The sequence below is a fragment of the Cottoperca gobio genome, chromosome 2 (assembly GCF_900634415.1).
Source record: "Cottoperca gobio chromosome 2, fCotGob3.1, whole genome shotgun sequence".
Lineage (NCBI taxonomy): Eukaryota > Metazoa > Chordata > Actinopteri > Perciformes > Bovichtidae > Cottoperca > Cottoperca gobio.
Window position 1 is genome coordinate 12349337 of NC_041356.1, and position 12292 is coordinate 12361628.

General features: G+C 42.4%; 3 protein-coding genes and 1 long non-coding RNA gene across 4 annotated transcripts in view; 1 reads left to right on the top strand and 3 right to left on the bottom strand.

The window, feature by feature from the left end:
- Positions 1-1530, bottom strand: part of LOC115017314 (signal transducer and activator of transcription 1-alpha/beta-like) — a 9429-nt gene extending 7899 nt beyond the window's left edge. Inside the window, 5 exon segments of the mRNA XM_029445624.1 lie at positions 4-82; positions 467-553; positions 950-1045; positions 1124-1268; positions 1403-1530. Of these exon segments, the coding sequence (XP_029301484.1) occupies positions 4-82; positions 467-553; positions 950-1045; positions 1124-1268; positions 1403-1530 (535 nt within the window).
- Positions 1531-3201: 1671 nt separating this feature from the next.
- LOC115017517 (uncharacterized) lies at positions 3202-4701 on the top strand. Its single transcript, XR_003833254.1, has 2 exons — positions 3202-3511; positions 3848-4701. It is a non-coding gene; the product is annotated as an uncharacterized LOC115017517 (long non-coding RNA).
- On the bottom strand, positions 3506-9276 carry LOC115017409 (growth/differentiation factor 8-like). Its single transcript, XM_029445818.1, has 3 exons — positions 8949-9276; positions 6163-6533; positions 3506-5925 (listed from the first exon to the last, which is right to left on the bottom strand). Exons 1-3 carry the CDS (start codon positions 9274-9276, stop codon positions 5545-5547), a joined length of 1080 nt encoding a protein of 359 aa, XP_029301678.1. The 3' UTR covers positions 3506-5544.
- Positions 9277-10258: 982 nt separating this feature from the next.
- LOC115017461 (kininogen-1) lies at positions 10259-11903 on the bottom strand. The gene is made up of 4 exons (XM_029445917.1): positions 11876-11903; positions 11298-11373; positions 10524-11165; positions 10259-10394 (listed from the first exon to the last, which is right to left on the bottom strand). Exons 2-3 carry the CDS (start codon positions 11317-11319, stop codon positions 10537-10539), a joined length of 651 nt encoding a protein of 216 aa, XP_029301777.1. The 5' UTR covers positions 11320-11373; positions 11876-11903; the 3' UTR covers positions 10259-10394; positions 10524-10536.
- Between the last annotated feature and the right edge of the window lie 389 nt (positions 11904-12292).

Consider the following 12292-nt stretch of genomic DNA (forward strand, 5'->3'; position numbering starts at 1 on the left):
CACCTCTGTTCTTCAGCGTGTTGACTTTGAAGTCGTACTCGTCCTGCTGATCTTCAAGGTTCTTAATGTTCTGATCCGCCACCTGAAGAACAAGACGAGAAATTAGATCCATTAATGATTCATCTTAGGAGGAGGAGGAGGAGGAGGAGAAGGAGAAGAAGAAGAAGAAGAAGAAGGAGAAGAAGAAGGAGGAGAAGAAGAAGTAGAAGGAGGAGGAGGAGGAGGAGGAGAAGGAGAAGAAGGAGAAGAAGAAGGAGAAGAAGGAGAAGAAGAAGGAGAAGAAGGAGAAGAAGGAGAAGAAGGAGGAAGAGAAGGAGAAGAAGGAGAAGAAGGAGAAGAAGAAGGAGAAGAAGAAGGCCCTGATAACATGAGCAGATTCCTCTGATGGAGGAACACGGGTCACACTCCACCATGTTTAGTCTTTACACTTTGATGTCACATGACTTCTTGTTCCACGTTGTGTCACCTGGACTCTTTCTTTCATCTCCTTCACTTTGTTGTCCAGCTTCTGCTTCTCCACCACCATGGCCGACACCGCCCCCTCACCCTCCTGCTGCAGACACGGGGATACAACTTCATTTTACTTTGGGACAATCAAAGTAAATATTTATTTATTATGTATGTTGAATTTAATTCTAATAGATTTCACATTAAAAACTACATTATACTTAGAGCCAAACTACAAAACCAGAACATTTTAGGGAATTATTGAGGAATTAAACACCTGTAAAATAAATACATTTAATTAATTAATTTAATTAATTAATTAAATTAAATAATTAAATAATAAATTTAATTTATTGAAATTTATTTAATTAATTAAATAAATAAATAAAATGAGTAACAATAATAAATGAATGACACAATGTTTCCTAAGATACCAAAGCAATAAGAAAAGGAGTTTTGGCATTATTATTATTATTATTATTATTATTATTATTATTAAAACCTCGGTGCTCCTCGCAGTGGCCAGGATCTTCTGCTCCTCCTTCAGGTTCTTGCAGATGATCATGGCCATGTGAATTGGATCTTCCTGGAACCGATCCTGCAGAGACATTTGGATTGTATCACCAGCATTACGACTCAGCGCACGACACAAAGATTAAAGTCTCTGGGTTCGGACCTGCAGGTTCCTCTTGATCTTGCGGATGTTGTGCTGCAGCAGGAAGTTGTTCTCCAGGGCGAAGCGGCTGTGTTGGTCGTCCAGCTGAGCCAGGAGTTCGTGGAAGCGAATGGTGGCCAGAGAGTCCTGAAACGCCACCGTGTCCCTGAGGAGGATCGTAATTGATTTATTTTTGTATATTTACAGTATATTTACATAAATACTAATTAATTACGCCCAAAATCCAATTTACAATTAACCATTTTAGTACAAATTGAGTCTGACTTTTTGTCTTCTTACCAGTCGATGCTCTCGATCCACTTGCTCAGGTACTGTCGGATGTCCATGGGGAAGGAGTCATCGTACAGCTGGTCCACCTGCTCCAGGTACTTGCAGTCCAGCATCTGGAGCTGGCACCACTGCGCCATCTTCTGGTGGACAAGAGCAGCTTCATAAGGATTCAGGGTTGCAACTTTTAGGTTTGTTTAAGTTAAAACTAGAGCACACTTATATATTTATGAGTACATAAACACTTATACACTTATAGCCGACAGTTTAAAAAAAATCTGACAATGATCTGATAATTGTTTTTCAACCATAAACAAAAAACACTTTTTACAGTTCTCTGCTGAAAACGTGTTATAAGATATGGATTTGACTCATTCTATTTATAAAGATGAAGATAGTTACACAACTACAAAAAACGTTTTCATTATAAACGAGCACAGGTGAGAGTAGGAGGATGAGTCCATAGGTTTCGTTTTCTCCACTACTATCACATTTCAGCGTCAATAATATCCCTCAGTGGAAATATCCCCTGAACTCACCTTCGTAAACCAAATTCCGTCCAGAAATGTGACTTATTAAGGATTTCTTCTATAATGCCATTAATACCAGCGTCGTAGCATAAATCCTAACACTTTGAGCTAAATGGTTTATTTCCACTGGTGAATTCGGCATACATCTGATTCACCTGCTGTAACATATAACATGTAATTACAACATCTGGGACAGGTTGTCACTTAATAACTAGCTAACGTTTAAGACTGACAGTTCCGTAAACTGCTTTTTTTTTTTAAGTTGCATTTTGACTTAAACAATTGCTGTTTGTTAAAGCGGGGATACAAGTGGAAGCTAGCGAAAAATAAAGGTCTGTTAGTGCTTTTCTATAAGTCGTTTTTCGTTTCATGGAAATTGAAGAGCAAGTTCAACTGACGTTACTTCTTTAAAGTCAGTTTGGCTTAACGTATGCGGATTTGGAATACATTTAAAAATTGTGTGAGAAAGTAATTTATCACACTTACCTTGTAATTTGAGTACACGTGTACAATATTTGACCGAAATGTGATTTTATTTCCGAAAAGGTTTTTCCAAAATTGTGCAATGGATTCGCCAGAGAGCTCCTCAGCCTATTTCTGCAACCGTAGTGTCCGGAAACTACGTCAGCCAATCTCCTGACAGCTTCGCGACTGGTGTCCCGCCCCTTTGCTTGTGACAGCCAATCAGAACGATGAAAACGGCTGTTCCGTCAGTTAGCAAGTCTACCCATAATAACAATTAAAGATAGTGAATTTTTCATGTAATTTTGGTGGTATGAGCACAAGATCAAGAATAAACATGTGTAAACTTTCCCCCCCCATACACTCTAAGGGTGTCAAACAAGATGTTAAATATTATGTATATGATTACAAGCAAAATAGTGTAGTTTCCGGGGGAGGAAAGACAATAATCAGAAGAGCTTACACTGACCACGTGTTTTCTGAGAAAGAGAAAGTACCGTAACTGAAACACATAAAACTCTGAAACTGAAACCTAATAAAGGAAAATAAGAAATGTTGGAAAAAGAAAAGCAGAAATAAACACTTTTTTTTACATGTGTGTCAATAACAATAATAATAATAATGACAATAATAATAATAATAATAATAATAATAATAATAATAATAATAATAAAACATAATAACATCTATGTGATTCCCAATGTCACGTTGGGACAATTGTAAGATACATCTGAGGAGTATGTAACAGCCTAGAAAACAATAAACACTGAATTATGCCTTATATATTCCTGCTTATGTAAAACATTAAATTGTGTAACCCATTGGGTCCTGAACTTCTATGCAAATAAGACAACCTTAAAAAATGTAACTGAAAACCAGTAACTCATGATGTTTTGTCACATTGCTTTATTTTGAAAGGTCATTAAGCCGAAACACTTTTTTAGGGCTTAGAGTTGTAAAGAAATGTAGAATATTTTGTTCAGAAATATAAAGCGCACAGGTGACATAAAGGTCACGTTCTTACTTGGAAACAATGGCATTACCGCCACCTGGTGCAAGAAATAAATAACATTTTGTACAGTAATAGTTATTTGAAGGACATCATTACCCAGAACGTCAGGTCTGACAGGTAACAACACTGATAGCAGAACATATCTTTAAAGGACCACCCTTGTGTTTAAAATTACATAATTGGTATAAGTACATACTTTACATTAATGTTGACTATTTTCCAATGCATGAATCATTGGTTTCTGTCCATTTCAGCAATATTCTGTGAGAAAATCAACTTGCAGAAACTTGAAACCGCCTTGAAATATGTTTGCGACAGTCGGGTCACATGTGAATGCAAGAACAGAAACTTCAATCTTTGTTTTTTTGTTTCACTTGTAGAGATGAGCATAATGAAACAATAAAAATAGGATAAAACTGCTCACCTGGGCTTTTTTTTCTCCTGTTTCTGCAGGTAAGTGAACCAATGGGCATCAAATAACTTGGATGGACATTTTGTTCACTGCAGAACATAACGCACACACATGTGCAACTGTGGACGTTCTGTTCCAACAGCAGAACAAAGGCTTTTGGGTCAGAAACCCTGTGAAGCACAACAACAGTCAGGACATCTGCACTCGGCTTTAAATTGAGATCAAACCTCCCTCTGAGATCACAGTTCCTGCCCTCACGTTGTAATTGGCAGATGGATCTGAAACTTCCCTGGCTGTTTGTACACTATTACCAGTGATTTGGATCCAAAACTACTTTTACATTCTGATTTTCTTCTTGTTGCTCCATGGAAGGAAGGTTAGGGTTAAAGTTCGAGGTCTGGTTTTCGTGTGGAGCCATGCAAATCAGTGTTTCGTTGCTTCCCAATGACATAAAAATATTAGTTTAATCTGTAAACCAGTGTTGCTGACAACCACCACTCATGCTGCTCCACTCTGACTATTACCAGGGGGAAAGTGTCCCTACGAGGATATAAAGAAACTATTTATATGAGCAGGTCCTCATCTTGTTGTAGCTTATGCTCAGCATTTATTTTTAATGTCTTGTACCAAAGTTGAAGTTAAAACGTCCTAACATCTTGTTGTTGCTGACCTCCAGTGGTTTAGCTTCTCATCCTTCTGCAGCGATGTAGAAGTGTGTGTGTGTTAGTACATTGTTACATCACTATTGATCCAAACTCCAGACACTTTAAGGGTACAGGAATACTGCGTTTCAGTGTGGTGTCAATCTACTCTTCATCCTGTAAATGTTTAGTGCATGCAAGCTAGAGAACATGAAGAAGATAAATTGCAAAATGGCAGAGAAGAAGAAGGAAAATATTATTTAAAAAGCTTTGCAACCTTTAGGCCTCGAGTGAACTGTGTTTGGGGTACAATTAAGATTTGATTGGAGGTTGATCACTGTCCCTTGTGCTGGTCAAGGCAGCTTCTCTCTATCACTGTGACGCTCTTAAAAACAGATCACAGCGAGGACTTTGCAAACAAGTGTTGGGAAGGGGAAGGTCGATCTGTCAGCTGAGTCATTAGGTTCATGTTTTTCAAAATAAAGACGCACATGGAAGACGTCCTGCAGGGTTTGTTCTGGTCAAGGCTCAACTTAGGACAGTTTTTCATAAGGCAGGAGGACAGGAAACAGCAGGAATCTATTATCTATTATCTATCTTGGTTTTTATTAATGAATTATTACTTGCTTTTTACCAGCAGGCGTTGCATTGTTCTCATAAGGCCTGCATACTCTGTGTGCACCAGGAGGAATAAAATAAACATAAGCAAACATGAGAAAGTAACTACATTGTGAAGAAAAAGGGACAGTGGCGACAAACTCTATTTGTTTTTCTTCAAAACTTTCCGCCATTGTTCTTGTCTGTTTACAGTCTGCTGTAGTACATCCCATATACTGCCCCCCACTGTTCATGGTCTGAGTTGCACCTTCTGGATATGTGGTGTGACTGTAATGTCTAAGGGAGTGTATAACTATAATGCTCACTGTTTCTCTTTTAAGAAGTTTTGATTATTGAAGAATATCTTTGGATTAACACGTCTTGTTTGTCTGATATCTAGCACAAAGTATGAAACTAAAAACAACTGTCCTGTCCTTGAGAAAGCTCCTTGCATCTCTTTCATAGATGTGATGGTCTAGGTTTAGACTTTCTTTTTTAAATCAGGAGCAGCCGCAGTGGTCCACCACCATGGATGGGATCTTTCCGTAGATGATCTGCTCCTTGCGGTTGAAGTAGAGCATGTTGATGGATGACATCTTTGTAGGCGTGCAACAGGGCCCCGCTGTGCCCCGCGGGTTGGCCTTGTTCACCAGGTGTGCATGTGGGTACTGCTGCAGGTGCATGAACTCGCATTCACCTGAGCAGTAGTTGGCACGGTAGCGTTTGGGCGCGATTATCCAGTCCCAGCCGAACTCCTCGAAGTCGACAGTGAGTGGGTAGCGGCAGCAGCGGGTCTCTGCAGACTCCTCGTCGCAGTTGAGGCCTGAGTCACGGCGGGATCTCTTGGGGCTGTCGAGGATCTTCACTTCGATGAACGGTTGCTGGAAAGGAGTTGAAAATGTGCCGGCAATGCAACAGACAAATCACCTGCATAGTGCCACGCTGAGCAGTTATACGTACATATGATCAGCACTACTTAGCTGTAGGTTGGTTTTATTAACAGGAGAGCAAGATAACTTCTATCTACGTTTAAAGAAGCAGGATCCAAACTAGACCTTCAACACACTTCCAGACTCCAACGTCTGAAGCTGTAAGTAAATATGTTGAGGTAAACTCACCAGTCCTTCCTCTCCAGGCTCTGCTGAGGTGACAGCCAGATCTTTTCCGTTGGAGTCGTAGGCGTTGATCTCGATCCCGTAGTTGCTCTCCGGTTGACGCAGCCAAGCCTGCAGCAGAGACTTGATGTCAATGTTCTGCCAGGAACCGGCGCCAGCACCGGCGTCGATCTTCAGGGAGCGGACTCTGACTCGGGTGTTGTTTCCCTCCTTCCCGGGTTTGACGCGGGAAATCTGCAGGAAGATGGTTGTGACCATGTCAGCTGGCCTCAGGTGAACCCACAGCTGAGCGCGCAGGATGTTTTTGGGTTGGATCTTTGGACTGAGGGTGAACAGACAACACGAGGATGACTCGTCCTGGACGATTGGATTAGCTGGAAGAAATCATTCAAACGTTATCGGATCATTAGGCTGGTCTGGTTAAGATATTTCAAAAGTAACTAACATGGAATTTGCTGTAAATATTTATGATGCCCTGAGCATCATGTATGAACCATATTTATTTTGGTGTCCCGCTGACCTTTCCTCTAGCACCACCATCAGGTGTACCTTCGATCAACACTCTTTTACATTATATCTTGAAAGTGATTTGATTTCCTTCAAATTTGTTGAGGGTATTTATGGGCCGCAGAATAATGTGTTCAATGACCTTTCCTCTACTGCCACCATCAGACCACAGCATCCACCATCAGACCACAGCATCCACCATCAGACCACAGCATCCACCATCAGACCACAACATCCACCATCAGACCACAACATCCACCATCAGACCACAGCATCCACCATCAACCATCAGACCACAGCATCCACCATCAGACCACGGCATCCACCATCAGACCACAGCATCCACCATCAGACCACAGCATCCACCATCAGACCACAACATCCACCATCAGACCACAGCATCCACCATCAGACCACAACATCCACCATCAGACCACAACATCCACCATCAGACCACAACATCCACCATCAGACCACAACATCCACCATCAGACCACAACATCCCATCACCATCAGACCACAAGCATCCACCATCAGACCACGCATCCACCATCAACCACGGCACCACCATCAGACCACAACATCCACCATCAGACACAACATCCACCATCAGACCACAGACATCCCATCACCATCAGACCACAGCATCCACCATCAGACCACGGCATCCACCATCAGACCACAGCATCCACCATCAGACACAACATCCACCATCAGACCACAACATCCACCATCAGACCACAACATCCACCATCAGACCACAGCATCCAACCATCAGACCACAGCATCCACCATCAGACCCACAGCATCCACCATCAGACCACAGCATCCACCATCAGACCACAGCATCCACCATCAGACCACAAGCATCCACCATCAGACCACAGCATCCACCATCAGACCACAGCATCCACCATCAACCATCAGACCACAGCATCCACCATCAGACCACAGCATCCACCATCAGACCACGGCATCCACCATCAGACCACGGCATCCACCATCAGACCACAGCATCCACCATCAGACCACAGGCATCCACCATCAGACCACAACATCCACCATCAGACCACAGCATCCACCATCAGACCACAGCATCCACCATCACCATCAGACCACAGCATCCACCATCAGACCACAGCATCCACCATCAGACCACGGCATCCACCATCAGACCACGGCATCCACCATCAGACCACGGCATCCACCATCAGACCACGGCATCCACCATCAGACCACAGTATCCACCATCAGACCACAGTATCCACCATCAGACCACGGCATCCACCATCAGACCACAGTATCCACCATCAGACCACAACATCCACCATCAGACCACAGCATCCACCATCAGACCACAGCATCCACCATCAACCATCAGACCACAGCATCCACCATCAGACCACGGCATCCATCATCAGACCACGGCATCCGCCATCAGACCACGGCATCCACCATCAGACCACGGCATCCACCATCAGACCACGGCATCCACCATCAGACCACGGCATCCACCACGGCATCCACCATCAGACCACGGCATCCACCATCAGACCACAGCATCCACCATCAGACCACAGCATCCACCATCAGACCACGGCATCCACCATCAGACCACGGCATCCACCATCAGACCACAGCATCCACCATCAGACCACGGCATCCACTGGTGCACAAGGAAAATCTAAAGATCGACAGATAATTTACAGAGCATTGTGTACAATCTGCAAGTTTTTATGTATCAACCCTCAGGACAATATATCAACAGATTGCCAAGTCATTTAGAAAGGTGTGTAGTCAAACATGCTTTAACAGAATAATGATTTACTCTCTTTTGTTTAATATTACCAACGCTGTCAACACTTGCTGTAAAGAAACTGGCAGATATGTTCATCTAATAAAACTGGGTTGTGTGACTTTAACTTTTACACAGTGCACACAATGAATCTCCTCCCACTACGTTCACACTAAATTCAACACTTGTTTTAATTTTAATTTAATTTAATTTGCAGAACGATGTTTTTTCAAACACTTCTTTGTGGAAGTACCAACATCTCTTTGGTCTAAAATGAAACTTTGAAAAGTGATTGTATTGTTTGTCTGCAGGGAAATAGATCATTATAATTTAGTCGTTTACGACTAAACTGTCTCGTGTTTTCTGCACGGCGACTTGAACTTTACGCACAGGATTTACGCACGTATTAAACTTCTGGTTTTACGCACGACGTTCAGAACAAAAAGACGAAACAAAATGTGAAATATTGTTGGTTTGGGTTAGTTACGCATGGTGGCCATGGTGATGATGGTCTCCGTGGTGGCGTGGTCCTCTTCCTCCACCCGCGGGTCGTACTGCTCCAGGAGCTGCGTCAGAGGAGGCGCTTTGGGGAGCATCTGGCGGATCATGTCCCGGCTGATGTTGGGAGCCTGTTCGAGCCGCAGGATACTGAGGATCTGCGACTTGATGCTGTGGAGCCTCATTTGCTTGCTGTGCTCGCGAAAGTCGCAGGCCGAGCATTGCTCTCCACTCTCCGCAAACAGTTTGGAGGTTTGGTTCATCTCCATGGAAAAGCTCGCAGAGAAGAAGACGGTCAGGCCGAGAAAGAGGAGCATCCTGGAGAGAAGAAGAGGTCAGCGCAGTGATGCTGTCTGATATGCATCTGTCCTCCGGCCTCAGGACTTTATGATTGGCTGGAGGATCTTTTTTTAATCAGAAGGGAGATTTAAAGAGGTAGTAAGATTTTATGATCAGTGTTGTTTTCACTCAGTGAAGTCTGATGAAACGGCTTTATGAAAGACTTGTCTCGATGTTACTACTGATTCAATTAAATGTAATATGAACATACTTTATATTTGTTAATATAAACATTGCATGCATATAAAGAAATTGCAACTTCACCTGTTAGCTGAATTTAAATTGCATTAAACAAAAGTGGTCAACAGTAAGAAATACCAAATGAGTCAAACGTAAAGCTCTAAGACTTCGTACCTGAACTTTAAGGCTTTTACTGAATTGATTATCTTAATTAACCTCCGTGAAACAAACAAACAAAAAACTCCTAAATGCATTAAACACCTTAAGATCAGCTTTCTTGTATAATGATGTAAAAATAAAACACAGTATTTGAAGCAGATATAACTTTGCTGATAAAAGCACAGGTGGCTTCTCTCAGTCAGAAGAGACCAGACGTGTGTCACACCTGTTCAACAGGTGATTCAACATGTTCACTGTGCAGAGTTTCTGCAAACATGACACAATGTTTCCCTGCTCCGCCTTTCATGTTTCATGTTCTTTTGTCTATTGTGTTTAGACGGACAGATAATAAAATAATTATTTTTTAAAAGTTGGTGACGGACTGACTCACTTACTCCATTCCATCCACCCTGTCGCCTGGAGCGCAGGAGGCTCCCACACCAGGCACCGTGACTGACACTCCACCCGGAGGTGTTGGCTCTCTCCAGACTGCATTGTGTGTTAAGTTCGGTTTGAGAGGAACTACAGCCCATAAACAATAACATTAATACACTTCAAATGTCCTTAATTCTCCTTTATTATGTATTAAAAAAGCCAGAAAACAATTCGTCATTCTCACACTTCTAACCTCCACATAACATACACACATGTATAACAGACTATCATCAGTGTATGTCTTTGTATTATTTCATATACGTGCAGAAATATAATGCAGGTAGAGCTTCACAGGACGTCTGGTGGTCCGTGTGTCGGCGGCCTGGAAGACAAAACACGAACGTTATAATAGAGTTTCAGTTAGTCAGGCTCATTTCACAGTGAGATTCAAATGTTGCTAAATCGGAACGAGATCAGGTTATCAGGGCCTTTAATTAACTTTGTATCTCACCTCTCTCCCTGTTTCAGTGTCCGTGCCCGTGCCCGCGCCCGCCCCCGTGGCCATGGCCATGCTTGTGGCCATGGCCATGGCTATACTTGCGGCCATGCTTTTTCTCGTGTTTGTGATGTTTTCCAGGATGGCCATCATCACTGCCGCTGCCGCTGCCACTGCCACTGCCGCTGCTGCTGCCACTGCCGCTGCCGCTGCCGCTGCCACGACGATGGCCGTGTCCACGTTCTTCACTGCGTCTCCGCCTGTGTCGAACCTGATCACAGTCAGGGCTTTTTTTCCTCTGGCAGTCCTTGCCATCATCTCCATGGTGGTCTCTACCTTGGCGCTTGTCTCCATGCTGACCTCCTTCGTGGCGGTCCTTGTCATCATCTCCATGGCGGTCTCCACTATGGTGCTTGTCTCCATGTCGATCTCCTTCGTGGCGGTCCTTGTCATCATCTCCATGGCGGTCTCCACTATGGTGCTTGTCTCCATGTCGATCTCCTTCGTGGCGGTCCTTGTCATCATCTCCATGGCGGTCTCCACCATAATCTATGTTTTCATGGCGACCCCCTCTATCACAGCTGCCTCCAGGCCTCTGGTCCTTGTCTAAACCCCCATGGGAGTCCAGGTCCAGGTTGTAGCCAGAGGGGTGTTTGGCTGTTGGAGGACCAATCAGAATCAAACAAAGAGATTTGTTTCAAGAATAAAGCTACAATTTCAGGGAAGATGACATAAAGCTTAACAAGAAACTTTAACTTCTCTACAACAAAGGAAAAGTGTGTATCTTACTGTCATCTTGACCTCCGAACATTTTCCGTCGACAGTGTTTGTCTTTGTCTTCAGATGATTTCTTGATGACACAGTGCTAAACATAAAGAAAACACAGAAGAACATTTAAGTGAAACCAGTTCGACTTGAAAAATTAAAGGTGTGGCAAATGACACCACATTAAGAAAAACAAGCATTTTAGTCAGGTTAAAATACCTTAACTCTTAGAAACCAATATTTGCTTTGAGCTCAACCCTTTAAGTTTTGAAAAGGATTTTTAAAATGCTGCAGAACAAGTTTTCTTTTAAAATGTTTTTGCTTCTTTGTCTATTTTGTTTTCTGTTGTGTTCACTTTTAGCAGCGGTTCAATGTTGAACTAAAATTAAATTAAATTAAAATCATATTATGAACAAGTGAAAACATGTTCTGCTTTAAAAGGAAACATTCTAATGAATTTAACTTGTTTTATTTAATTAGAGCTCAAATTCTGCAAAATACTTTCAAAACTTTTAACGTTCTTTGACTAATTTTAGGTGAAAACCTCATTCCCCATGCAAGGCTTGCATTTCTAATGATGGAATATAAAACTGTGTACTTACATGAGCTGAATCGCAGGCAACAAATGCACTTTGTGTGCGTGGCGATGCAATATAACTAATAAGCACTGTCTCTCACAAACCTTTATTCTTGTCCTATCACATCACTGTACGTGGCAGGTTGCAGAGAGAGGCGTTGGCACCTGAAATCAAACCCTACTCGATTGTCAGGTCTTGTACTTTTGTTGATTTGATCCTCAGCCAAACAAAATCCTGTCACCTGTTATTCTGTATGTAAAGAGAAGAAGAGTTCATTAATGAATGCATGTGTTGTCTTGGAGGTCAACACCACTGAGATGCAGTGGTGTTGTTGCAGTGGTTGCTGCAAAAAAGTTCAGTAAACGTACTCTGTAAAAGAAAGAAAGAAAGAAAGAAAAATGAGGAAATTCAAAAAAAATAAAAAAAATAAAGAATAAATAA